The sequence below is a fragment of the Pseudorca crassidens genome, chromosome 9 (assembly GCF_039906515.1).
Source record: "Pseudorca crassidens isolate mPseCra1 chromosome 9, mPseCra1.hap1, whole genome shotgun sequence".
Lineage (NCBI taxonomy): Eukaryota > Metazoa > Chordata > Mammalia > Artiodactyla > Delphinidae > Pseudorca > Pseudorca crassidens.
The window spans coordinates 10735050-10758773 of NC_090304.1; the positions used below are offsets into that span (position 1 = coordinate 10735050).

At 55.3% G+C, this 23724-nt stretch overlaps 3 protein-coding genes across 3 annotated transcripts in view; 1 reads left to right on the top strand and 2 right to left on the bottom strand.

Moving 5' to 3' along the window:
* Window positions 1-18596, bottom strand: ZP1 (zona pellucida glycoprotein 1). Its single transcript, XM_067751651.1, is given in 19 exon segments — window positions 1-155; window positions 419-490; window positions 493-529; window positions 618-710; window positions 2062-2073; window positions 2706-2780; window positions 2783-2811; window positions 2814-2830; window positions 2890-3079; window positions 3159-3226; window positions 3228-3361; window positions 4498-4596; window positions 5086-5273; window positions 5753-5812; window positions 5815-5891; window positions 6209-6292; window positions 6294-6352; window positions 6558-6609; window positions 18463-18596. Coding segments are annotated over 19 exon segments (1635 nt in total).
* PTGDR2 (prostaglandin D2 receptor 2) lies at window positions 17504-22971 on the top strand. Its single transcript, XM_067748889.1, has 2 exons — window positions 17504-17570; window positions 20216-22971. Exon 2 carries the CDS (start codon window positions 20222-20224, stop codon window positions 21440-21442), a length of 1221 nt encoding a protein of 406 aa, XP_067604990.1. The 5' UTR covers window positions 17504-17570; window positions 20216-20221; the 3' UTR covers window positions 21443-22971.
* Window positions 22863-23724, bottom strand: part of CCDC86 (coiled-coil domain containing 86) — an 8063-nt gene continuing 7201 nt past the window's right edge. The window contains exon 4 of the mRNA XM_067748890.1: window positions 22863-23703. Coding sequence (XP_067604991.1) covers window positions 23584-23703 — 120 coding nt within the window. The 3' untranslated portion in view covers window positions 22863-23583. The remainder of the gene's footprint in view (window positions 23704-23724) is intronic.

Consider the following 23724-nt stretch of genomic DNA (forward strand, 5'->3'; position numbering starts at 1 on the left):
CTATTCAGCCTGTTCACCTTCTGTTGCCTTCCAGGAGCTTCTGGGCTTGGCCTGGTTCAGGTCCACAAAGACGCCAACCCCTCGGACCAGGGCAACAGCCAACAGCAAAAGAATTCCCCAGAGGCGAGGTCTTGGGTTGCAGCTCATGGTGGAACCTGCCAGACAAAAGGGATCTGAAGGATGGCAGGGCTGGGCAAGGGCCCCTCCAACTCTCTCCCCAAACCCCAGCCCTTGGGAATCACACTGGGCAGAGCTGAAGCTGCCCTTTTGCAGATGAGATGGACCCTGGCTAGCTTCGCTTAGTTCCCCAATGAATTCAGTTACACCATCTCCTGCCCTCACGATAGCCAGAGCTTCCCCATTTTGTCAGCGCACCCTGGAGGGCCAAGGCCTGAGGGGCCTGCCCACAGCCTCATACCTGCAGGCCCCAGCGTAGACTCCCACCTGTAGGAATCCTCAAAGCCCAGTGGCCCAGGAGAGCTCACCATGCTCTGGGCCTGGCAATGTCATTGTGGTGACCTGAGGCTCACTGCCATCCTGCTCCCCACGTGGCTCAGAAGCCAGGAACAGGCCTGCAGACATGAAAGAACAAAGAACCCCCCTATTTTGTCCTCCACCCTGGACTCACCTGCAGCCCCAGAGCTACATGTGGTTGAGTAAGTCTTTAGCCCTGAGGGGCAGCAGGCAGAGGTGCCGCAAAGGAAGTAAACCTGGCGGGATGAGGATAAGATCAAGGCATGGGGCTGGCTTAGAGCCCTGGGCACGAAGCACTGAGGCAGGGACATGGCGTCTGGAACCCAGGCAGGTCCACACTGCTGCCGGCCAGGCAGGAGGGAAGAGATCTGGGCATGCTGACCAGCCCAAGTCCCACGAGTTACAGAGTCATAGGTGCTGCTTCCCAACTTGGAATCTGTGCCTCCCTCGTTCTGGATGGCTCACGTCTGCAGTAGTGGACCCTGCGGGAGGGAACCGCTCTGCCGTGTAGAGCCCTGGCCCCGGCCTTCAGAGTCCCCCTGGGAGGGCCGACTTGCTCCCTTTGCCACCCGACAGATGGGGAGAGGGGATTCCGAGGACGTGGTGTTAACTGGGCAGCAGGAGAGCAGATGTCTGGCGCCCTCTCTTCCTGGCCCTCAATGACCAATGACTGGGGGGCAGGGTTGGGGGGGGCGGGTTACCATGGCTTCCAGAAACACAAAGCCACGGGCAGCTCCCAAAAGGTGTAGAAGCAGGGACTTCCCTGGTGGTCCAGTGGGTAAGACTCCACACTCCCAGTGCAGGGGGGCCGGGTTTGATCCCTGGTCGGGGAACTAGATCCTGCATGCATGCCGCAATGAAGAGCCTGCGTGCTGCAACTAAGACCTGGCGCAGCCAAAATAAATAAATTAATTAATTTTTTTAAAAAAAGGAGTAGAAGCAGGAGGAACTGACCTGAACCGGCACCCAGCAGCATAACCAACAGGTACCCCTTCATCCAGCAGGCGGGGGTCTCTTGGCTCAGGAAGAGGCACGCAGCTGAGCTGGTTATTCAGCTACCCTCCCAGGTGCTAACCAGTGACATCTGTCTACATCTGATGGAATGTCATGCATCTATTTAAAATATATAGAGGGCTTCCCTGGTGGCACAGTGGTTGAGAATCTGCCTGCCAATTCAGGCGACACGGGTTCGAGCCCTGGTCTGGGAAGATCCCACTTGCTGCGGACCAACTGGGCCCGTGAGCCACAACTACTGACCCTGCGCATCTGGAGCCTGTGCTCCGCAACAAGAGAGGCCGCGATAGTGAGAGGCCCGCGCACCGCAATGAAGAGTGGACCCCGCTTGCCTCAACTAGAGAAAGCCCTCGCACAGAAACGAAGACCCAACACAGTCAAAAAATAAATATAAAAATAAATTAAAAAAAAAAAGACTGGGAAATATTTTTAAAATATATATATAGAGAGAGATCTGTCTATATTAAGGTGAAAGATTTATATTGTTCAGTAGAACGACAGTTAAACAGTAGTGTGTGGCCTGTGGTGCCAGTTATAGAATATGTAGAAGATCCTAAATGTATCCATACTTACCTTCCGCAGAAGCTGAGTTATAAAAATTCAAAGCAGAGGGACTTCCCCGGTAGCGCAGTGGCTGAGAATCCGCCTGCCAGTGCAGGGGACATGGGTTCGAGCCCTGGTCCGGGAAGATCCCACATGCCGCGGAGCAACTAAGCCCGTGCACCACAACTGAGCCTGTGCTCTAGAGCCCGCGAGCCACAACTGCTGAGACTGCATACCACAACTACTGAAGCCCACGTGCCTAGAGCCCGAGCTCCGCAACAAGAGAAGCCACCGCAGTGAGAAGCCCGCACGCAGCAACGAAGAGCCAACGCGGCCAAAAGTAAAACTAATGAATTAAAATAAAATTCAAAGCAGAATTATGCTGAACACATCATTTCTAGAGTCAGAAGTGAGGCCACTCTGGAGCACCATGCCCGGCTCAGGTTAGGGTTGATTGCCTTCACGATCCAGCATTTTCCTTCCTCCCTCTGGAGTGGTTTGCAGGTCGGGGCTCACTGCCCTGCACAGCACTCAGGAAGACCAAGCCCCGTCCGGGGACCCTTGTCCGCATTAGCTCGCAGGGGGCTGGAGGGATTCGGTGACGCGCTCATCCCCGCTTAGCAGACGGGGAGCAGGCAGGAGGAACACATGCTTCTGAGTGGTCCCCCGCGGGCCCTCCAGGAGCCAGCGTCCAGTGGGGCGAAGGTGGCAACGGTGAAGCACGGGTAGTGAGAGTGGAAGGGCAGAGCTACCCTTCCAAGGCCATCATTCAGGTCCTGAGCTGTCACCGAAAGGACACCTGGGGAGGAGAGAAGTCAAGGAGGGGGAGGGGAGGGGCAGATCCAGCACCACCGCCACTCACCTGACTGGATGGGCCACTGAGGATACTGGAAGGGGTTGGCGCTGGGAGCGGCCCAGTGCAGATGCAGCACCAAGACCAGCATGGGGTCTGTCCTCTGCAGGAGCCAGACCTCCATGGGGTCAGCCTCTTGAAGCAGCCCCACAATGGGGTGGTCCCCCTCCCTGTGGTAGGAACTAAAAGCCTTGTCTGCAGGGAGAGGGGCTCATGAACTTCGGTTGGCTGGATGTCTGGGAAGTGGGGGTGGGTAGAGAAAGCACAGGGACACCGTACCCTTTTCCCTCGTCGATCTGCAGCTGAAGCCTCAGGGGGCCGTACTGGGTCACAGTGGCTGGATGGGAAAGGAAAGAGGGGCGCCTGGAGGGGCAGGAAGTCACTGGCATTGAAGACACGGTGGCTGTGAAGCCTGAAGTCCCAGGTGGAGAGGATGGAGGAGAGAAGACACAGAATCAGCGCATCCAGATTACCGTACTGTGTGGATGCGACATACGAGGCTTGGTCCAGGGGGGGAATGGATGCTACCTGCAATCACCTGGGTGATGTGCATCGTTGCCCGTCCTCTGCCCACCACGTCTTGTCTTCTCGGGACAGTTCGAGCCTGCTGTGCCAGGCCATCTTCTAGATGGAAAGGCTGGAGCCCCATGGGGCTGACAGATGCCCACCCTGTTTGTCATCTCACAGACCCGGGTTTGAATCTTATCAGCATTTACTGGCCGGTTAACCTAAGCCTCAATTTCTTCATTTGCACGGTGGCGCTGACCCCCTCCCTCCAAAGGCTGTGCTTAAGGATCAAGTGAGGTCACGAGATAGCGCGCTGGGGTCATCCTTGTCCTTGCAGTTGTGGCTGGTCTGCCACTGGGTCCCGTGCGCCTGGCTGGCCTGCGTGGCACTGCACACACCCGGTGGGGGTAGGGGGGGACCGGCACCCGGGGATGTTCTGTAAGAAGAGCTGACCCACCCTACCCCAGCTCCTGAGCGCTCGACCTTCACTTCTACTTGTGGCAGAGCCCTGGGTTCAGGCCTGGGCCGGTGCCCTTGGGGAGGACGTCCTACCAATGGAGACCAGGGCCTGGCACAAAGAAGGTGTCAGTACACACGAGTGGTTCCACCCTGACCGGAAGGCCTTTCCTCTGCAGGGCCCTCCAGCTCATTCCTGATGGCCTACAGCTGTTTCCCCTTACGCTTCCCTTCTGTGATGAATTCTGGCTAGCTCCCGTAGCTGTTAAATCCTGATGTCCAAAGCGTGACAGATTTGTCCCCGGTCCCCCTGGGAATACATAACATTTTAAAGGAAAAGACATTTGAATCCTGACGCCAGCAGCCTGCCCCAGCCCTCATGGCAGGAAGGGTGGGAAAAAAAGACATCTGGAAACCCACTCAGTGCCAAGCACAGAATTCCTACACCCCGTGGTTACCATATTAGTTCAGGCTGAGGTTGGCGCCTGGCGCCTGGGGTTCAGAGACAGGTGTGACAAGCTCAGATGTCCTCAGGGGTTACCCCCTGGCATCCTGGGTTCCTGGCTCGTTTTGCCACCTGAGTCAGCAGGTGCCGGTGGCCCCTTTCAGTGAGGGGTTCTCCCTCAGCTCCCCCCCACCCCACCCCGTACCCTCAGGGCTTCAGCCCCAGCCATCTCCTGCCTCATCTGCGGCTTTGTAACCTCCGAGATCAGGAGGTGGCGACGGTCAGGCACAGCCTTGGCTTCTTCCTGGGACCTGGAAGGGGACTTTTCAGCTTCTTGAGGCTTGGTTTCTCAGCTCAGTTCCTGGAGGGATAAAGGTGAGGGCTCTCGAGGACTCCGGCCCTCTCAGGCCCGGCTGTGGCTTCCGCCTGCCAGGCGTGGGCAGGCCCGGTCTAATGCTCACATCAGCTCTGGTTGAGAGGCGTTGCCCCGGCCTGGGGGGCCGGTGGTGCTGGGAAGAGGTAAGTAGTCATCCGAGGTCACACCGTGGGTGATGGCAGAGCTTGGCCGTGACCCCAGATGGCTCCAAAGCCTGTGCTCCCTTCACACCCAAGCCCGCGGCCCAGCCTGTGTGAGGAAGGCGCCGTCCCACATGATGGAACCGTGTGGCCCCATCCAGATGCCGATGTGGGACACCAACTGGTTCTGCTGGATGCTGTCCACCTGTAGGAAGAGACAGCTGGGCGAGGCCCTCCCAGGGGGTGGTCATGGGCACCAGTGTGGCCCCCACTCTACCTGGACTGTGGTGTCACAGCAGGTGAGAGGGCCAGCCGTGGAGACCACGGAGGATCCCGCCTCCTGGTTGGGGAGCAGCTGGGGGGCGGTGCAGACCAGTTGGACATTGATTAGTGTCCTGCACACCAAGGCTGTTTCGCGGGACACCACCAGGACGAAGTGACTATTTCTGAAGCACTGGACAGTCACTGGGATGAAGGCAGATCAAAGAGGAGGGTCAGTGCCTTGGGGTTCAGGGTCCATCATAAACACGGTGTGGGGAGGGCCTGGGCGACCGTCAGCATTTGAGGGCTGACCTGGCTTCTCTCACTGCCCTTTCTTGCAGTGGTAACTCCAGCAAAGCCTTCACAGACCAGACTTTCTCATGCAGGCAACAGACAGGCAAACTACACTCTAAAAGTAGGGTCACCATTTAATTTATCCTCCACGCTGGAATGTTCTAGATCTACGGGTAGGGGGACATGTAAAGACAGATTAACTGTTATCAGGCTGGGGCAGGTGGTCACCACGTCTAAAGATCTCTTCTGCAGTCCATTCTGGGGGCCAGGCTCTCCTGGGAACGGGGCGAGGAGCAGTTTCATCACTGGTGAGTGGGGTCGGGGAGGAAGCCCTCCTATTCCTTCAGCATTCAGGGGACAAGGGCCTTGCTTGGTTTGGAAAGTGGCACCTGTGTTGCCATAGTAACAGGGACCCTCTCTGGTGTTGTCATGACAGCAGCCAGCTGACGGGCTTCCTTTGAACTTCTTCTCACTCTGCGGGAGATGTGCCTGGAGGCCACCTGGCACTGTTCCTGAGTCAGAGGGTACCTAGGGCTGGGGACAAGCGTGGTGAGGACATGAGAAGGAGCCATGTGGGCTGCAGACCTCCAGAGAATGGAGGGCAGTGGCCTCGTAGAGCCCAGCAAAGGGCTGTCAGGTCCCCCGATCCTCAGGAAGTCTCCCGACAGAGTGTGCGCGCACGGAGGGCTCCTCTGTACCTCCGTAAGCTGGCTTGTCAGCGGCTCCCCACCGTGTTCCAAGGTGCCCCGCTGGGGTCGAGCTAGGGTGGGGTGGGTGGGTCCAGGGACCGTGAGGCAGGGGTTAAATGGGCTAAGCTGTCCTCTGGGGTAGGGCGGAGGGGATGCGGATGAGGGGCAGGAAGTGAGAATGTGGTGGGTGGTGCCAGGTGGGAGTCTGGAGTCCAGGTGTGATCAGGTTTGGGACAGATGATCAGAGTGACCACTGGGCTGCACAGCTTCCATGAACACCCTCAGGTGGGAGCGCCCATCCTACAGGAGAGAGGGCGACGGGAGCAGCATCCGGGCAGAGGAAGGATCAGTGCCCAGGACTTAGCCTTCCTCACCCACCAGCCCGCGGAGTGGCCTTGGCTTCTGATGTGTCCCTGGTCCTGGAGGGGCCTCTCTAGCCTGACACTGTGTTAGGGCAAGCTGGTTCCCAGCCGTGGGGTCTCCCCCAGAGCCGTGAGATCCCTACATTCTCCAGCACATGGCAGTCTTTGTAACTGGCAGAAAAAGACCGCGGGCCCCTGGGGCTCGGCGGTCACCCGTGATGACAGATGGAGCAGCGGTTCACCTCAGACGGGTTCCCAAATTCATCTGGAATGGGGGGAGGGGAGACAGGGATGGAGGGAAGGAGTCACGGATGCTGAAGGGGGAAGCCAGAGGCCGTTGGACTCTGCTGAGAAGACTCCCCACTCAGGAGAAGAAGTACCTCCTAGAGGTCTCCTGGGGGATTAAGGCCATTAATACCACCGTGGCTGTTACCAATAACAAACAACGAGAACAGACAATTAGATACTGTGGCCTCCTGGCTGGGATCCTAAAACAGAAAAAGACCTTAGGTGAAAGCTAAGGAAATGGACTTTAGTTGTAACAATGTGTCAACATTGGTTCATTAATTGTAATAAATGTACCATCCTAGTGTGACATGTTAATTACAGGGGGAGCTGTGTGGGGTATATGGGAACTCTCTGTGCTATCTTCTCAGGTTTTCTGTAAATCTGGGACAGTTCTAAGAAATAAAGTCTATTAACAACAACCAGCCTGGTTCACAGACAGGGGCGCTTCGCACGCGCCCAGCAGGGTCCCAAGCCTTGCTTGTATTAGCTCATCAGGGGCCGTCCTCCGAGGGAGGGGCTGGCCCCGTCCTCAGTCCTCATCTCCTGGAAGCCTTACCGCAGGGTCTGGAGGAGCCCAGCTCAGCCAGCGTTAGTCCCCACAGGTCGTTATAATTCATAGCAGCGGGGAGAGCACGTGGCCTGGTAGGTAGAGTCTGGTTCCAGTCCACCCCCCTGGTCACTTTCTGGCTGTGACCTGGGATACATCATTTTTCTGAGCTTCGGTTTCCCGTTTGTGGATTGGGGTTGATATTGCTTACCTCGCAGGGTGACGGGAGACTGAAAGAGACAAATACTGGGGGTGATAAGTCATTTGTGACAATGACTGAACACTTGGTAGCGATCAACTTTTACTGCGGTTAGCGCCGAGGTGGGGGAAGCTCCGTGCGTTAAGGGCCTTGGGAGCAGAGCAGGTAGAGCCTGCGAACCCAGAGGCAGGGCAGTTTCTGGAGGGAAGGCTGCCTGAGCAGAAGCAGAGGCGCCAGTGGGCACAGGGGGTGCCGTCAGGGGGAGCGGTATTGTGCCGAAGCGGAGGGGATTTGGGGGGGTGGGGAGGACAGGGCATAGAGAGGTGGGGAAACATCGGACTTAAGCTGGGCTGGGAAGGGGAGGAGATGTGGCTGGAGGGGGGCAGGGGCTGGTGAGGTGACCTTCCTGTGGGACGATGGGAGGTTTTCAACTTTTTTTTTTGAAATACTTCCATTCTTACTGAAAAGAAGTTCCATATATCCTTCACCCAGATTCCTCAAACGTTAACTGTTAACTTCTTTTTACATGTGTTTCAGTGCTCACCTTCTCTCTGATTGTATGTACACGCGCACACACATACACACGCAATTTCTTCCATTATAGCGTGAGAGAGCTGGTTGCAGACGCGACTGACTCTGAACACTGCTGTGTGTATTTCCTAAAAAACAAGCAACCACAGTTAAAAGATCAAAATCAGGGATTCAACATTGGTATGACACAACTGCCTAATCTATGAACCTTATTCAATTCACCTATTGTCCTCATGCTTTTACAGCAAAGGAGAAAGATTTTTTTCCCAGGCCAGGTCCAGTCCAAGGTCAGGGTCATGTTCCTTGGGCCTCTTCCAATCTGGGACAATCCCTCTGTCTGTGTCTCTCATAGCGTGAATACTTTTGAGGAGTACAGGCCAGTTATTTTGCAGCATGGCCCTCATTTGGGTTTGTCTCGTGTTTCCCCCTGCTTAGACGCAGTTTATGCATTTTTGGTGGTGTGGGTTGCTAGGGCCACCAAAACAAAATACCATAGACTTGGTGGCTGAAACAATAGAAATGTGTTTTCTCACAGTTCTGGAAGTTGCAAGTCCAAGATCACGGTGTCAGAAGTTCGGCTCCTTCTGAGGCTTCTCTGCCCTTGACTTGCAGGTGACCGCCTTCTCGCTAAGCCCTCACATGTGCGCATACACTCCTGGTGTCTCTTTATGGGTCCAAAATTCTTCTCCTTCTAAGGACACCAGTCTGATTGGATTAGGACCCACCCTGATGGCCCCATGTTAACTTCATCACTTCTTAAAGACCCCATCTCCAAATACAGTCACATTCTGAGGCACTGCGGATTAGGGCTTCAATATATGAATAGAGGCACAGTTCAACCCATAACAGGCAGCAACACCCCAGAGGTGATGTTGTGTCCTTCTAATTGCATTCAAACCAGAGGCTCATCGTACGGCTTGTCCTATTACTGCTGATAGATCTTTGATCACTGGGTGAGATGGGGCTGGCCAGGTTTCTCCACTCTACAGCTACCGTGTTTCTCTTTGGAAATAGAAAGTATATTCTGGGGAGATATTTTGAGACTACTTAATTATCCCGCCTCTCAGCAAACATTCACCCACTGGTGTGCTGGTTCTCCAATCCATCATTCCTTCTGTCAATACATTGCTTCGCATTCTGTTGTAACAGAGAGCTTTCCCTGATGGGGGGTTTTAGGTGCCAGGGAGAACAACAGACAGAGGAGTTGAGAGACCTGGATTCTATCCTGCATTCACCTCTCAGGAGCCAAGGGACCTTCCCCATCTGTAAAATAGGCATGGAATTAGATAATACTCAGAGAGGTGTTTTCTAACGGATCACGGACCTTACTCGTGAGGAAGGCGTCTCTCCCAAGTCCCTGGAAAGGCAGAGAAAGAGCAGGGGATCTTCCTCATGGCCAAGGGCAGAAGGATGCCTTCGAGAAAAGTGGTGCTGAGCTGTCCTGGAGAGAGAGGGCCCTGAGACCTTGGTCATGACTCTACATTCTCGCAAAGACTCACGGGCACCAGAGCTCATCTGCCCGATGCTGGGTGGCCTCAGCCTGCAGCGGCTTGAAGCAGGGTTTCAGTTCCCAGCCAGGGATTGAGGTCAGGTCACGGCAGTGAGAGCGCTGAATCCTAGTCACTAGACCACAAGGGACAAGTGGCCAGTTACAAAGCCCTGGCCCATCAGCTGTGTAGAGACGAATTTCCATATAGAGATGGAAAGTAGTGAAACAAATAAAGTGTTTATTAGGAGGAAAAGGGTTACGTGTGGATAAACACACGGGCGGGCTGAGAGAGAGAGAGAGAGTCATGCCCTTGTGATAGTTTGAATCACTTATATGGGGCATTCCTTCCCAGTTTCCTTTGGCCAATCATCTTGCTTTGCCTGGTTCTGAGGCTGTATTTAGTTTACCTCAGAGTCCTCCCACGTGTGCACACGCATCTCTTAGCCAAGATGGATTCTAGCGAAGAGAGCTATAGGTAGGTTGACATCACTTACTATGAGATGATGCCCCCTCCCTTTTGACCTCTGAGGAGCCTTTCTGCGCATGTAGAGTTGGGAAGGACTCCTTGACTTCAAGAATGAGGAATATTTGGTCTTTTATCTCTTCTCTGGGCACGGCTCAGCTATTCTTTTTTTTTTTTTTTTTTGTGGTACGCAGGCCTCTCACTGCTGTGGCCTCTCCCGTTGCGGAGCACAGGCTCCGGACGCGCAGGCTCAGCGGCCATGGCTCACGGGCCCAGCCGCTCCGCGGCATGTGGGATCTTCCCGGACCGGGGCACGAACCCGCATCCCCTGCATCGGCAGGCGGACTCTCAACCACTGCGCCACCAGGGCTATAGCTAAGGGCTATTCTTTTGCTCCTCATCTTGGAGTATCTGTCGCAGGCAACAGACTCTGGCTGCTCAGCCTGGGGCCCATCTATCTCCTGCCTCAAGCCTGAAGCTCCAATGCTCACCCACTAGAGACCTTGGGAAAGTCACCTACCGGCTTGGTGACTCCATTTCCTCATCTGTATAATGGGGCTAATAAGGGCACATAACTTGTAGGGTTGCTCTGAGGATTAAATAAATAACCCATGTAAAGCACTGAGAACAATCTGCATGTGGTAATCATTTGAACGTGATAGTGATGAGAACCACCATAATTTTTTATGGTTGAGGACAGAGGGTCAGATCAGGGTGACTTGACCTAGAACCTTGGCTTCCCTCTTGGCCTCTTTCTAAACCTCAGTTTGTTTATCTCTTTCTCACCTTTTTAAACTTAGTCCTTTTTATTTTTGAAAATTGGACTTGAGTTTCTGAATCTGTAAAGTGGGATTAAAAATAAGGTCAAGGGTCTGTCCTTGTGGCGCAGTGGTTAAGACTCCACGCTCCCAATGCAGGGGGCCCAGGTTTGTTCCCTGGTCAGGGAAATAGATCCCACATGCATGATGCAACTAAGTGTTTACATGCCACAACTAAGGAGCCCGCCTGCTGCAACTAAGACCTAGTGCAACGAAATAAATAAATAAATATTAAAAAAAAATAAGGTCAAAGTCACTGAGGTTCTGAGAATTCCATGTCAGTTCTCCACCCCATCTGTTTTTTTGTTTTTTGTTTATTTTTGGTTGCACCAGAAGGCGGTGGAAATCCCCAGAGGGATCACAGATCAAGCCCATGCCCCCTGCAGTGGAAGTGCGGAGTCTTAACCACTGGACCATCAGGGAAGTTCTCACCCAATCTGTTCTGCTAATAAAAGCCAGGGATGGAGGGAGGGTGCCAGTGGAGGAAGGGGCCTTTCTAGGCTGGAAAGACAAGGCTGCCGGGGAATGGGATACTGTGATTTATGATAAGAAATATATATTTGGTTTTTGTCCCCATCCTGGCAGAGCTCCTAAACACACTTGGAATTTCCTGGGAGGAGAGCAAAACAAAGGTGTCTTTTGTTATGTTGTTGAGGTTCCTTTAGGAAGGCACCTAGGACGGGGGCTTGCTGCCAAGGGAACCAACCACATGGTTAGAGGATTAGAACGCATCCCCCCTTCCCCACCTCTTGGGAGGGAAGAGGGGCTGGTGATTGAGGTCAATCACCAACAGCCAATGATTCAATCAATCATGTCTATGTAGTGAAGCCACCATAAAACCCTCAAAGGACGAGGTTCAGAGCTTCCACTTTGGTGAACACGTGGAGATATGGGAAGAGTAGCACCCAGAGAGCACGGAGGCTCTGCGCCCCTCCCGTACACCTTACCCTGGGCATCTCTTCCATCTGGCTGTTCCTGAAAAACGTTTCTCTGAGATCTGTGAGCTGTTCTAACAAATTAATCAAACCCAAGGAGAGGGTCGTTGGAACCTCAGATGGATAGCCAGTTCAGATCAGAAGAGGTGACACCTGGACTTGTGATTGGTGTCTGAGTAGGGGGAGGGGACAGTCTTATAGGACTGAGTCCTTACCCTGTGGAATCTGATGTTATATCTCCGTGGAGATAGTGTCAGAATTGAATTGCAGGCCACCCAGCTGGTGTCATGGGGAAAAAACCCCACACAAAATCATAGGGACCAAAGCATGTACGGGACCCAGCAGGAAGCAGGTCACCTCACCCCAGGGGCTTGCAGACAGACCCAGGGGAAGCCCTAGCCATGGTCCCTGTGTCATGGGGAAGAACAAATCTGACTCCATATTGGATCTGTTTCTTCTACTTTAACCTTTGTATTCTATTGCTTTTGCTACAAGTTAATCACTAAAGGGATTTTGCCTATAAGCTTCAATTATACATAATGGCCCATCTCTGGGAACCCTGCCACCCAGGTAATGAGTGTTAAGCTAAAATCCCTTTGTTTAGCCCACAGGAAACATCCTGACCGAGCCCACCTGTGAATGGCTGTAGGAAAGAAGAAATTAACACATCCCCTCTGGAGTCTGGCTGGAACCAGGAAGTGTTCGACTTTACACCCCCCCCCCACACACACACACCTTTTGGTATAAAAGAAGCCTGAGTTCTAACTCAGGCAAGATGATCCTTTGGGACACAAGTCCACCATCTTCTTGGTCTCCTGGCTTTCTGAATAAGTCGCTAGGCCTTGCCCCAACAATTGGTCTCTCAGTTTACTGGCCTGTCCCGTGGCAAACAGTACGAACTTGGACTTGGTAACACCTGTGGATCCTGCTGGCTGCAGAGATGCTTCCCGGAGCTCGTGGAGCATGTTTAACAGCAGAAAGTCAGCCCTACTTATCCTGCAGAGCTGATGACAATGAACCTCAGAGAGTCCAGTCATCTGGGAAGTGCTGGGTTCTGGTGCTGGAGCACCTTCTTCTTCTTCTTTTTTTTTTCCTGGTTTATTTATTTTTTACTTATTTATTTATTTGTTTAGGCTGCACCACGTGGCATGCGGGATCTTAGTTCCCTGACCAGGTGTCAAACCCATGCCCCCTGCAGTGGAAGCATGGAGTCCTAACCACTGGACTGCCAGGGAAGTCCCTGGAGCACGTGCTTCTGAGTTCCAGCTCTTCTGCCCACTGGCTGAGTGGCCTTGCCTGGGCCACTCAACCTCTCTGTTTTCTTCGCTGGGAGTGAGTAAGATAACAGTCCCTACCATCCTGGATTATCTGGGTGCAGCATATATATGTAATGCATATAAAAAATATATATGTATATATTTTTTGGTGAGGATTAACTGGTATACATGTGGGTCTGAGAAAAGTTATTAGTTAATAATAACAGAGAGTTACTAGTCCCCAGGGTTGTACCCACCACAGGTGAAAACAGAGTCTGGGAGAATTGCATCAGGCCATGAGTAACAGTGGACCCGGATTGGTCACCGTGAGGAACTGGGGGTTCTTTTTGGACCTAATCTCCAATACTAGAGACTCACACTGTGCAGCAAACGTTCACTGAGAGCCCTCCCACATGTCAGGCCCTCTGCTTGGCTTTGGTGATGAGGAGATAAAATAGGAACTGTCTCTGTCCTCCAGTTGCTCGTGATAAGGGTGGGGAACAGTTGTGTGAAAGTTACCATGGAGGGCAGAGGTGCAGAGGCAGGGGTGTGGGAGGTAGGGTCTGAAAGGCTCAGCAAAGTCTTCCCAGAGGAGGTAACCTCTGAGCAGCATTTTGAAGGATGAATAGGAGTTCACAGAGAGGCCAAGGGAGGAAGTGGTATTCTAGAGCAGGGAGCAAACAGCATAAGGGGACAGAAACAGCCTGGTATGTACAGGGTGTGGGGCTGCAGTGATGAATGCTGACTGATGATAGGAGGTGACTAGGGAGAAGCAGAAATGAAGGTGGAGGCACAGGCAGGGCCAGATCACTGAGGGGCTTATTGGCCATGTGAGGAGCTAAGCCTCCACCTGTGGGTGATGGTGGCATTAGGGTGCTCCACCCGGTGCAAGGTGTCATGTGGGGTCCTGCCCCTCTGCTGTGTGTGGCCAACTCCAGGGCCTCCCACGTACGGGAAGCTGGAGGGTTCCAGGGCATGCCTCACCTGCTTCCTGTTGTGCATCTCACTTCCTGTTTTATTGACTCTTTAAAGAGGACAGAAATGAACATGAAAGCCTGCTTCCTAAGGCAGGGCCGGAGGGAGAAAGCCCTCCTGGGCTTGGCCCCATGGCTGGGGAGTAGTTGGCCCATTCCCTTGACTGTTCGTTAAACACACTTGATGCCATGATCATTCTCTTGGGAGCCCAGAGACACTGATGATCACAGAAAGGGATCTTGCCATAGAGAATGGACTTGAGGACACGGGGTGGGGGAAGGGTAAGCTGGGGTGAAGTGAGAGAGTGGCATGGACATATATACACTACCAAACGTAAAACAGATAGCTAGTGGGAAGCAGCCACATAGCACAGGGAGGTCAGCTCCGTGCTCTGTGACCACCTAGAGGGGTGGGATAGGGAGGGAGATGCAAGAGGGAGGAGATAGGGGGATACATGTATATGTATAGCTGATTCACTCTGTTATAAAGCAGAAACTAACACACCATCGTAAAGCAATTCTACTCCAATAAAGATGTTAGGAAAAAAAAAAAAGAAAGAAAGGGGTCTTGCAAGATGAGTGGGGGAGGGAAGAGGCATTCCAGGCAGCAGCAGCCGCGAGTGCAGAGGCTTGGAGGTGAGCCGAGAGGAATGGGGCAGGGACTGGTGGGCGGTGTGCTGGATCCCGAGAGGACTTGAAGGCTCTTTGAGAACCTGGACAGTTCCCACAGGCAGCAGAACCCTGGTTCGTCTCCTCCAGGGCAGTACGTGTGGTTGATGGGGAGACAGACCTGACTTTGGCTCTTTCAGGCTCTGATGTCAAGTTGCAAGCCATGGAGAAGGCCGTGCTTCAGGGCCTATGGCCTGTGCTCTGGGGTGGCTGCATCTTTCTCCAGGTCCTGGGGGGGGGGGTCACTGGACAGCCCCCCTCCCCCCCTCCCAGTGCCACCAGGACCCAGCTGCCGCTCCCCGCTCCGAGTGCACCAGATGCAAGGAACCCGAGTTCTCCATCCCAACCAAACCAGCAGCATCAGCATGCTCTGGGGAACTTGCCAGGAATGCAGATGCCCAGGCCGCACCCCCAGACCCTCTGGATCGCACGCACTAGGGGTGGGGGACCCAGCAGTCTGGACGTCACAAGCCCTCCAGTAGATTCTGAGGCACATTCAAAGTGGGACTGGCTGGTCTATTTGCCAAGGCCCTGATCACGTCACTCTCCTCCGGACTCCGAGCGCCACACGGGCCCATCTGGCAGCCTGGCTGTCCTCCTGCCTACAGTGCCGGCCCGACACTGCGAAGGGCTCTGCAGGGTTCTCTGATCGCATCTTCTCCTGGAGGCGCCTGTCCTCTGCTTTCAGCCAGGGAGCCCCAGCTCAGAGTCCCCATGGCTCACGAGACTTTTTCTCTCGAGTGTCTGGTACGGAACATCCTCCCCGTGCCACCTCCTACCCCAACTCCAACTCCTTCCCGCCCAGGCCACCTCCATGTGGAGCCTGAGGGATTTGTGTGGGAGGCAGTTTACAGGTGGGAGTGCAGCCAAGGGCCCCACAGGAACAACATCCCTGCCTCCTTGTTTAGAAAATGCCTCAGGGCGCTGCTGTCTGGAGTACTTTCTTCCTTTGTTTTAGTAACTTTTCATAAATTGTCCTTGGGGATGGTTGGGAGACAGTCACCACAGTGATTACAGGGTTGGAAATGAGGGTTGGGGGAAGGGGCAGAGGAGTGAGCGTTGCAGGTGAGCAGGGCTGCCATCAGGGCTTGTGCAGAGTGTTCACTGCTCAGGGGTACCTGGTGGAGGGGGTGAGGGAGGGCTGAGAGCCAGGAGGAGGGCTGGACCCCACCCCAAGCCTGATGCCCTAGAGCTAAGGTATGTTATAGGAGGAAAGGAGGGATTCTTTTTGTTGTTTTTTTTTTGGCCGCACCACGTGGCATGCGGGATCTTTGTTCCCCCACCAGGGATCAAACCCATGCCCCCTGCGTTGGGAACATGGAGTCTTAACCACTGGACTGCCAGGGAATTCCCAAGCGGGGATTCCTTCTAAGTCCAAAGAGCACTTTGGGGCAGGGACCGTGCAGAAGGAGCACCTTAAAAAAAATTCATATTTTATTGCTGTGAAGTTACTTGCCCAAGGTCACCTGCCACACCCCACTGCCTGCATGGCCTTAGAGGATGTCTGTGGCTCAGCAGGTTGGGTGTGGAGGGGGGTGGATGGGGATGAAGGTACTTTCCCCCGAGTGGAACGGAAACATCTACCTAGGGAGGGCTGTAGGCACTTGTCTTCAGAAGACGGAGACCCTCTGTCACTAAGAGGAAAGGGGACGTTGCCCTAGTGCTACTGATTTGTTTAATCAAGGCTCTTACTGATCCTCCGTCTTGGATGACAGCGAGCAATAGTTTCCCCGTCACATTCTTCACTCAGGATTGCAGTCTGTCAGCAAATGTACCCAGTGCCAGGCCCTGTATTAAGTCTGTACCAAAATGGAAGAGTTTTGTGGAGTCAATCCTATGCGGGTGCCCTGGCCCTGATCTGGGGGTACTGAGTTCTTAACATGTTTTGAGTATCCTGGTGGCTGGGATGCTGAGGTTGGAGGAAAGGTCCCAGGAATCTTGGTCAGCGAACAGGAGTGAAGACTTAGGGAACAGGTCAATGCAAATGTGCACAGTTCAATCATCTCATCCATGGGCTCTGAGCCCATTTCATTATTATCATTATTATTATTATTATTGGCTGCACCACATGGCTTGTGGGATTTTTAGTTCTCTGACCAGGGATCAAACCTGGGCCCTTGGCAGTGAGCTCGTGGAGCTCTAACCACTGGACTTCCAGGGAATTCGCAGCCCATTTAAAATAAAAGCTGTATTGCCTTTGCCCTGCAGCCTATACCCATTTTTCCCCAAGCGGGAAGAAACCTGATTTTTATGAGTACCTACTGTGTGCTGGATGCTTTGTGAATGAGGACACCTCACTCAGCCTGGGAGGTGACACTGTGGCTCTGGTCACAGATGGCCAAGTGGGGCCCGGCAAGGGGAAGTGGCTTACCTCCCAGCTGGGCATGCGGGCAGCATGGACAGCCAGGCCTGTGTTCTTACCACGGCCCCGCCCTGCCTTCCTGGCCATAGAGCCCCTGGGGGCCCTCGCAGACGGGCCCCCCATGCTGCCCGGGCACATGGGAGGAGCCGCACCAGTTTCTTTCCTGAGGGTGATGGGGTCAGGGGTGGGCAGTCCAGGACAGTGGACAGACGGACAGGACGCCCTCCTCCTCACTTCTCCTACACACCTGTCGCTCTCAAAAGCACCCCCCATGCACACTAGGGCTCACACTTTCTGGCTCACACCTATGTCCCCATGTGCACTCGTACTTGACCTTGGGCTTTTGCAAAATCTCCTTCGTAAAGGGAGGTAGGATGAGCTGGGCTGCCGGCAGTTACATCCAGTCCGCATCAATGGAGATGGATGTTACTTGAACACCAGTGTGACAACTCACTCTCCAGCTGTCCCCGCCTCCCCCCACCCCACCCCTAAATACACACACACACACACTCTGGGGCTGACATCTATTTCCTCCCTCAGCCTCCCTCCCCTGCCTCTGCCTGCCCGCTGCCTGCAGAAGCTGACTGCCTCTGGGGCTGGAATCCTGTGCTCCCTCTGTGCCCAGGTAAGGAGACGGTGGCCCCAGGGCTGGGCAGCCTCAGTGCCCTCTCTGGACCCGGAAGAGAAGGCACAGTTTTATCAAAGGAGAGGGCTGTTACCAGCTAGGATGGCAGAGGGTTGGGTTTACCAAAGACTGCAGGGGACTTGCTGCTCTGAGGAGGAAAGGACTACATTTTCCTAGGGAATAACTAGATGCCAGGTGCGGTGGTCAACCATTAAAGCTTCTCTTTCCAGACTCAGGAGCGATCTGGGGGGAGGGTTACACGAGCAGTCCTAAGGTAAACGACCCAAGTGCACCCAGCCAGGAAGCCGAGGAGCTGGGATTCGAAGCCAGGTCTCTGACACCAAAAGCTGGCATTCTCTGACCCCAGCCCTCTGTCAAAACAGGACCTTCGCTGCTGGGCTCCCTGAGAACCCGGGGAGGCTGGAGGCCGGACTCTGTCAGCCAGGAAGCCCATACTGGGTGCTTTGTGAACGAGGACACCTCACTCAGCCGGGGAGGTGACACGGTGGCTCTGGGCACAGACGGCCAAGTGGGGGCCGGCAAGGGGAAGTAGCTTACCTCCCAGCTGGGTATGGGGCTCAAGGGAACGTTTCAGCACAGAGAGGGGATGGCTCCTGTGTGTTTGCTGGGAGTGGGGTTCTCTCTCTTCCACTGCAGCTGAGGGACCCTGGGCAAGTTGCTGTGCTTCTCTGAACCTTTGTTTCCTCTTCTAAAAAAGGCGGTCTCACAGCGTCATTGTGAATGTAATCGCTCTGCAGACCCTAGAGCTTGGGAAATACGAGCATTTTCAGGGAGCACGGGGACAACAGCTCGCCTCCCCCCACCTGCATGTCCCCAGCTCCAAGCAGCTCACCTGTCAAGGAAATTCTAGTTTGATATCCGGCACCCTCACCCTACGAAGGACCGCGGTCCCTGGAGAAGGGTGTGGATTTTCTCATCCTGGCCAACAGTGCCTCCCGTGGAAAGACGAATACTGAAGAACACCTCCCCCCCCACCCCACTTTCCTTCTCTTCTTTCTCCGTCATCTCGTGCTTAGAGCAGAGGTAGAGGAAAGAGAACAGGCTGAGTGCTAAACTGTCCTTCCTCCACATGCCTGTGTTGTTCGGGAAGCTTTGGGTAAGTGATTTAAACACTTGAGTTTCAGTTTCCTCATCTGCAAAACGGGATGGAGAGAAGTACCAGCAGTTTTCTTCTAGAGCTGTAGCAAGACAGTACCTACGTAAAGGATCTACCACAGTCCCTGGCATGTCATGGGGGGCCCAGGACAATCCGAGTTCCCACCCCCTGCTATCTGTCGGTCCCCACCTCCTGCAGGCAGCCTCCCACCCTGACCTCCTCTGCCCTCACTGATCTCCACTGGCTCCACATCAGATGGTCTCAGGTTATTTATTATTTTTTTAAAAAATAAATTTATTTATTTATTTTGGGCTGCGTTGGGTCTTCGTTGCTGCGTGCGGGCTTCCTCTAGTTGCGGCGAGCCGGGGCTACTCTTCGTTGTGGTGCACGGACTTCACATTGCGGTGGCTTCTCTTGTTGCGCAGCACAGACTCTAGGTGCGCGGGCTTCAGTAGTTGTGGTGTGCAGGCTCAGTAGCTGTGGCGCATGGGTTTAGTTGCTCTGCGGAGTGTGGGATCTTCCTGGACCAGGGCTCGAACCCGTGTCCCCTGCATTGGCAGGCGGATTCTTAACCACTGCGCCACCAGGCAAGTTCCAGCCTCAGGTTCTTGATGAGGCTGTGGGTCTGCACATCTGGCCAGGGGCTGGCTTCTCCAGCGCTTAGCTGAGTAGTCGCTCAATAAATAGCTGTTGAATGAGTATGAACAGGGCTGGGTTTCCTGGGGCTGGCCGAGCGCCTGTGGCTGCCCCGGAGCAGGGGAGAGGTCTTTTGGCCCTACTGGGACTCCGGAGCCCAAATCTGGTAGTTCCTTCTGCCCAGCTCTCTCCCTGCTCTTATCTTATTTCCTCTTAAACTACCAAAGGAGGGGCTGGCTCCACTGCTTGCAGTCAACACATGCAACCAGCCACCGCTCTGGGAGCGAAGGGCCACAGGACGATCTGCAGAGAGGCAAGGTCCGGGGGTGCCGTGGGTGGGTGCGTGGGTGGGTCATCCCTTAAATGCACGGACTCCGCCTTCCATTCCCATCCTCCAGCCCAGCTGAATCCTCCTGCCCTTCAGGGGGGCCTCGCTCACACCCCAGTGCTCTGGGGATTGGGAAAAGGAGCCCTTCGTGGCCTGACCTTGGTTCCTATTTCTCCAAGTGATCTGAGGCCATCTGCTCAATGATAATCACGGCGCCATTGATGCAGTGCTTCCTGCACGCTTACTCTTGCTTGAAATGCTTATATATATTATTCATTCATTTAATTCAACAACCAACAACCCTATGACCTAGACCCTGTATGACAGCCATCCATGTTACGAGGAGCAAACAGGCTCAGAAAGGTTAAGTGTATTGCCCAAGGTTGCACAGTGAGCAGGTGGTGGGGCTGGGATGTCATCCCTCACCTTACTGCCCTTGCTCAACTTCATTGATCCCCAGGGGCCTCACCTATACCTGTCATGGGTCAGAGTCCCATCTCCTGGCCAGGGTTGCCCGTTTCCTGGCATTGCTCACCGCAGCGCCTCTTTCTCTCCGCCGCACAGCCCACGATGTCGGCCAACGTCACGATGAAGCCCCTCTGTCCCCTCCTGGAGCAGATGAGTCACCTCCAAAGCCACAGCAACTCCAGCATCCGCTACATGGACCACGCGTCGGTGCTGCTGCACGGGCTGGCCTCGCTGGTGGGCCTCGTGGAGAACGGGCTCATCCTCTTCGTGGTGGGCTGCCGCATGCGCCAGACCGTGGTCACCACCTGGGTGCTGCACCTGGCACTGTCCGACCTGCTGGCCACCGCCTCCCTGCCTTTCTTCACCTACTTCCTGGCCGTGGGCCACTCCTGGGAGCTGGGCACCACCTTCTGCAAGCTGCACTCCTCCATCTTCTTCCTCAACATGTTCGCCAGCGGCTTCCTGCTCAGCGCCATCAGTCTGGACCGCTGCCTGCAGGTGCTGCGGCCCGTGTGGGCGCAGAACCACCGCACGGTGGCCGTGGCTCACAGGGTATGCCTGGCGCTCTGGGCCCTGGCCGTGCTCAACACCGTGCCCTACTTCATCTTCCGGGACACCATCCCGCGGGTGGACGGGCGCATCATGTGCTACTACAACGTGCTGCTCCTGAATCCCGGGCCCGACCGCGATGCCGCGTGCAACTCGCGCCAGATGGCCCTGGCCGTCAGCAAGTTCCTGCTGGCCTTCGCTGTGCCGCTGGCCATCATCGCCTCGAGCCACGTGGCCGTGAGCGCGCATTTGCGCCACCGCGGCAGCAGGCGGCCCGGCCGCTTCGTGCGCCTGGTGGCGGCCGTGGTGGCGGCCTTTGCGCTCTGCTGGGGGCCCTACCACGTGTTCAGCGTGCTGGAGGCGCGGGCCCACGCGGACCCCGCACTGCGGCCGCTCGTGTGGCGCGGGCTGCCGTTCGTCAGCAGCCTGGCCTTCGTCAACAGCGTGGTCAACCCGCTGCTCTACGTGTTCACCTGCCCCGACGTGCTGTGCAAGCTGCGGCGCTCGCTGCGGAGCGTGCTGGAGAGCGTGCTGGTGGACGACAGCGAGCTGGGCGGCGGGGGCGGCAGCAGTCGCCGCCGCCGCCGCACCTCCTCCACCAACACCACGGCCTCCTCCTTCTCGCTGCGCGGCCGCGGCCTGTCCCCGCTCGGACCCGCAGGCCTGCTCGGCTGGCTGCGGGGTAGCCGCGCGGCGCCCCCGCAGAGGGACCGGGCCCAATCCCAGGACGAGCGGGGCCCCCTGAACCGGGCGCTGCGCACCACCTCGGCGTAGGAGGCACGGGCCGGGGATCGCCAGGCTCGGACCATTCTCCCCCCCCACCCCCCGCCTCCGGGAAGCAAGAGCAGGGAGCGATCGCGCGCAGCAGCTTCCCCAGGGCCCGGACATTTAGTCAGAGGCTAAGGAATCTGCATGTTAAAGCGCCCCACGTGACTCAGTGTATCCTTTTCAGAAACGAAGTGAGCTAAAGCCGTGCTTCTCAAACTTTCTTATGCGGGAGTCACCCAGGGATCCTGTCTGCTTGAACGGGCCGCCGGGTGGGTGTGCGGACGATCTGCATTTCTAACAAGCTCCCAGGAGGCGATGGGACCACACTCTGAGTAATGCGAGGTTAAAACGCTGACATCTCAAACTAGGGTAGTGGACGGCCCAAGGTACACAGGACGCATCTCCCTGAAGCTGTTTTTAGCAGATGATGGATGGGGTGGATTTTTACATTAAACCAGTGATGTAGTTTTGGAGTAGAAAGCGAGAGGGGAAAAGTTTGGGAAGCACTTCCAGTCTAACCTTCTCGCTTTGGTCATTTAGTTGCGCTTTACTTAACTACACGCTTTATCCCACAATCTCCAGGGGCAGGTTCTATTAGCCCCACTTTTTACCATGTGCAAACTGAGGTGCAGGGAGGTTAGGTAACCTGCCCAAGGTGCAGGGACTGCATACCAGCCATTAGGCATTACCTGTTCAATTACTATTAGTACGTGAGAGGGCACCCCCCACATACCTAAGGTCCTTCAGATAGCAGCTGCATGGGAGCCCCCATCTCTACCTGTCCGACCCAGCATTGCCCGAAGTGGAAAAAGCAAGGGGTGCTATGGTCAAAAGTTTCAGAAACCTGTGCTAATCAAAGTGCAACGGACATCCTTATTGAAGGTCTTTAGTGTTTGGATGAGCCCCGCAACCTCCGTGACCACAGCCGGTGGTATTTCCTCGCTCATCTGACACATGTGCCAGCCTACAGTTCCCTGGGACGCCCTCTGAGCAATGCTGGTAATCCCTAGATCTGTGCAGCACCCACCTCCCTCCCGACCGCACAGGGCTGCAGCACTGACCCCCAATTTGTAGGCGTGAGGGGTAACTTACCGTAGCATCTCCACTCTACCATGTCTGTTTAGCTCAGCACCCCGGGGCCTGGTGCAGAGTTGGTGCGGTACACGTTTGGTGGATGGAACGTCAGTGGACGAGCCAGGGGAGAAACTCTCCTGGGATCTTGGTCCAGTGTTCCCTGTGCCACCACTCGCAGCTGGGCTCCCAGCGTTTACTCTCAGTGCCAGGCAGGGCCCGGCCCACAGCAAGCACTTGGCAAACGGAGCGGTCGACAGACAGCTGGCTGAGCGGACATCCCATCTCGACCTCGCCCGTGCCCCCTCCTACCTGCTCCCCTGCTTCACCGAGCACTCGGCGCCAACTGACACACAGTACATTTTACTTGTTTATTATGTTTTCTCCACCAGAATGAAAGATCCTTGAGGGCAGGGACTTTTGTCTCTATTCCCTGGCACCTAGAATTGTGCCTTCAATAAATATTTCTGCTGTAGACTGGATGGCATGAGTTAATCAGATCTCTGGGGCTTCTGCAGAGTCTGGTACAGGAAAGGGGGAGCTAGAGAGACCCTGCCCCCTGCAACCTCCCCATTTTAACCTTAAGTGTTGAAAAGTGGGGTGGAGCTGGATTCAGTCTGCTGGGTGGCAGGGTCAGTGGAGTGCAGAGGGAGCCAGAGCAGCCTTTGGGGAGGTGTGTCGGGGGGGAGGTGGATTCCTGACTTCCGGCCTCCTGGCCCGGGTTAGACCCAGGACTCTGAGACAGAACATACATATTTTGAGGAGTCACCCGCCAGTCACCAGCTCCCTGAGGAACCAGAAATTACTCTTCGTGGTTTGAAGGCACTTGGAGAGGAGGGGGGAGGGGGAGGGGAGGGGCGGAGGAGCGAGCTGACCCTCCTCCCTCCTCCAGTCTCTGCCAGGTCCCGGGCTACCTCTGGGTCTCTGTGCCACAAAGCCCTGCCTGGGAGCCCTTCTGAAGGCTCAGAGCCCCGTCTCGGGTGGAGCCATGGAGCTGGAGTGCTGGGTCCGCGGAGGTGCGCGGCCGCCACGTGTGACACGGTGCTGGGCCACAGGAGGCCCCGGCCACGCTGAGCTCAGACCTTGGCCGCCGGCCGCCGTGGCGGCTGCTCCTGCAGCTGGGCCAGCGTGTCGCGCTTCTCAACGGAGCGTAGCTGCTGCTTCTTCGCTCGCCTGAGCTTGGCAGGGTTTCGGATCTGGGGGAGGTTGAAGGGAGG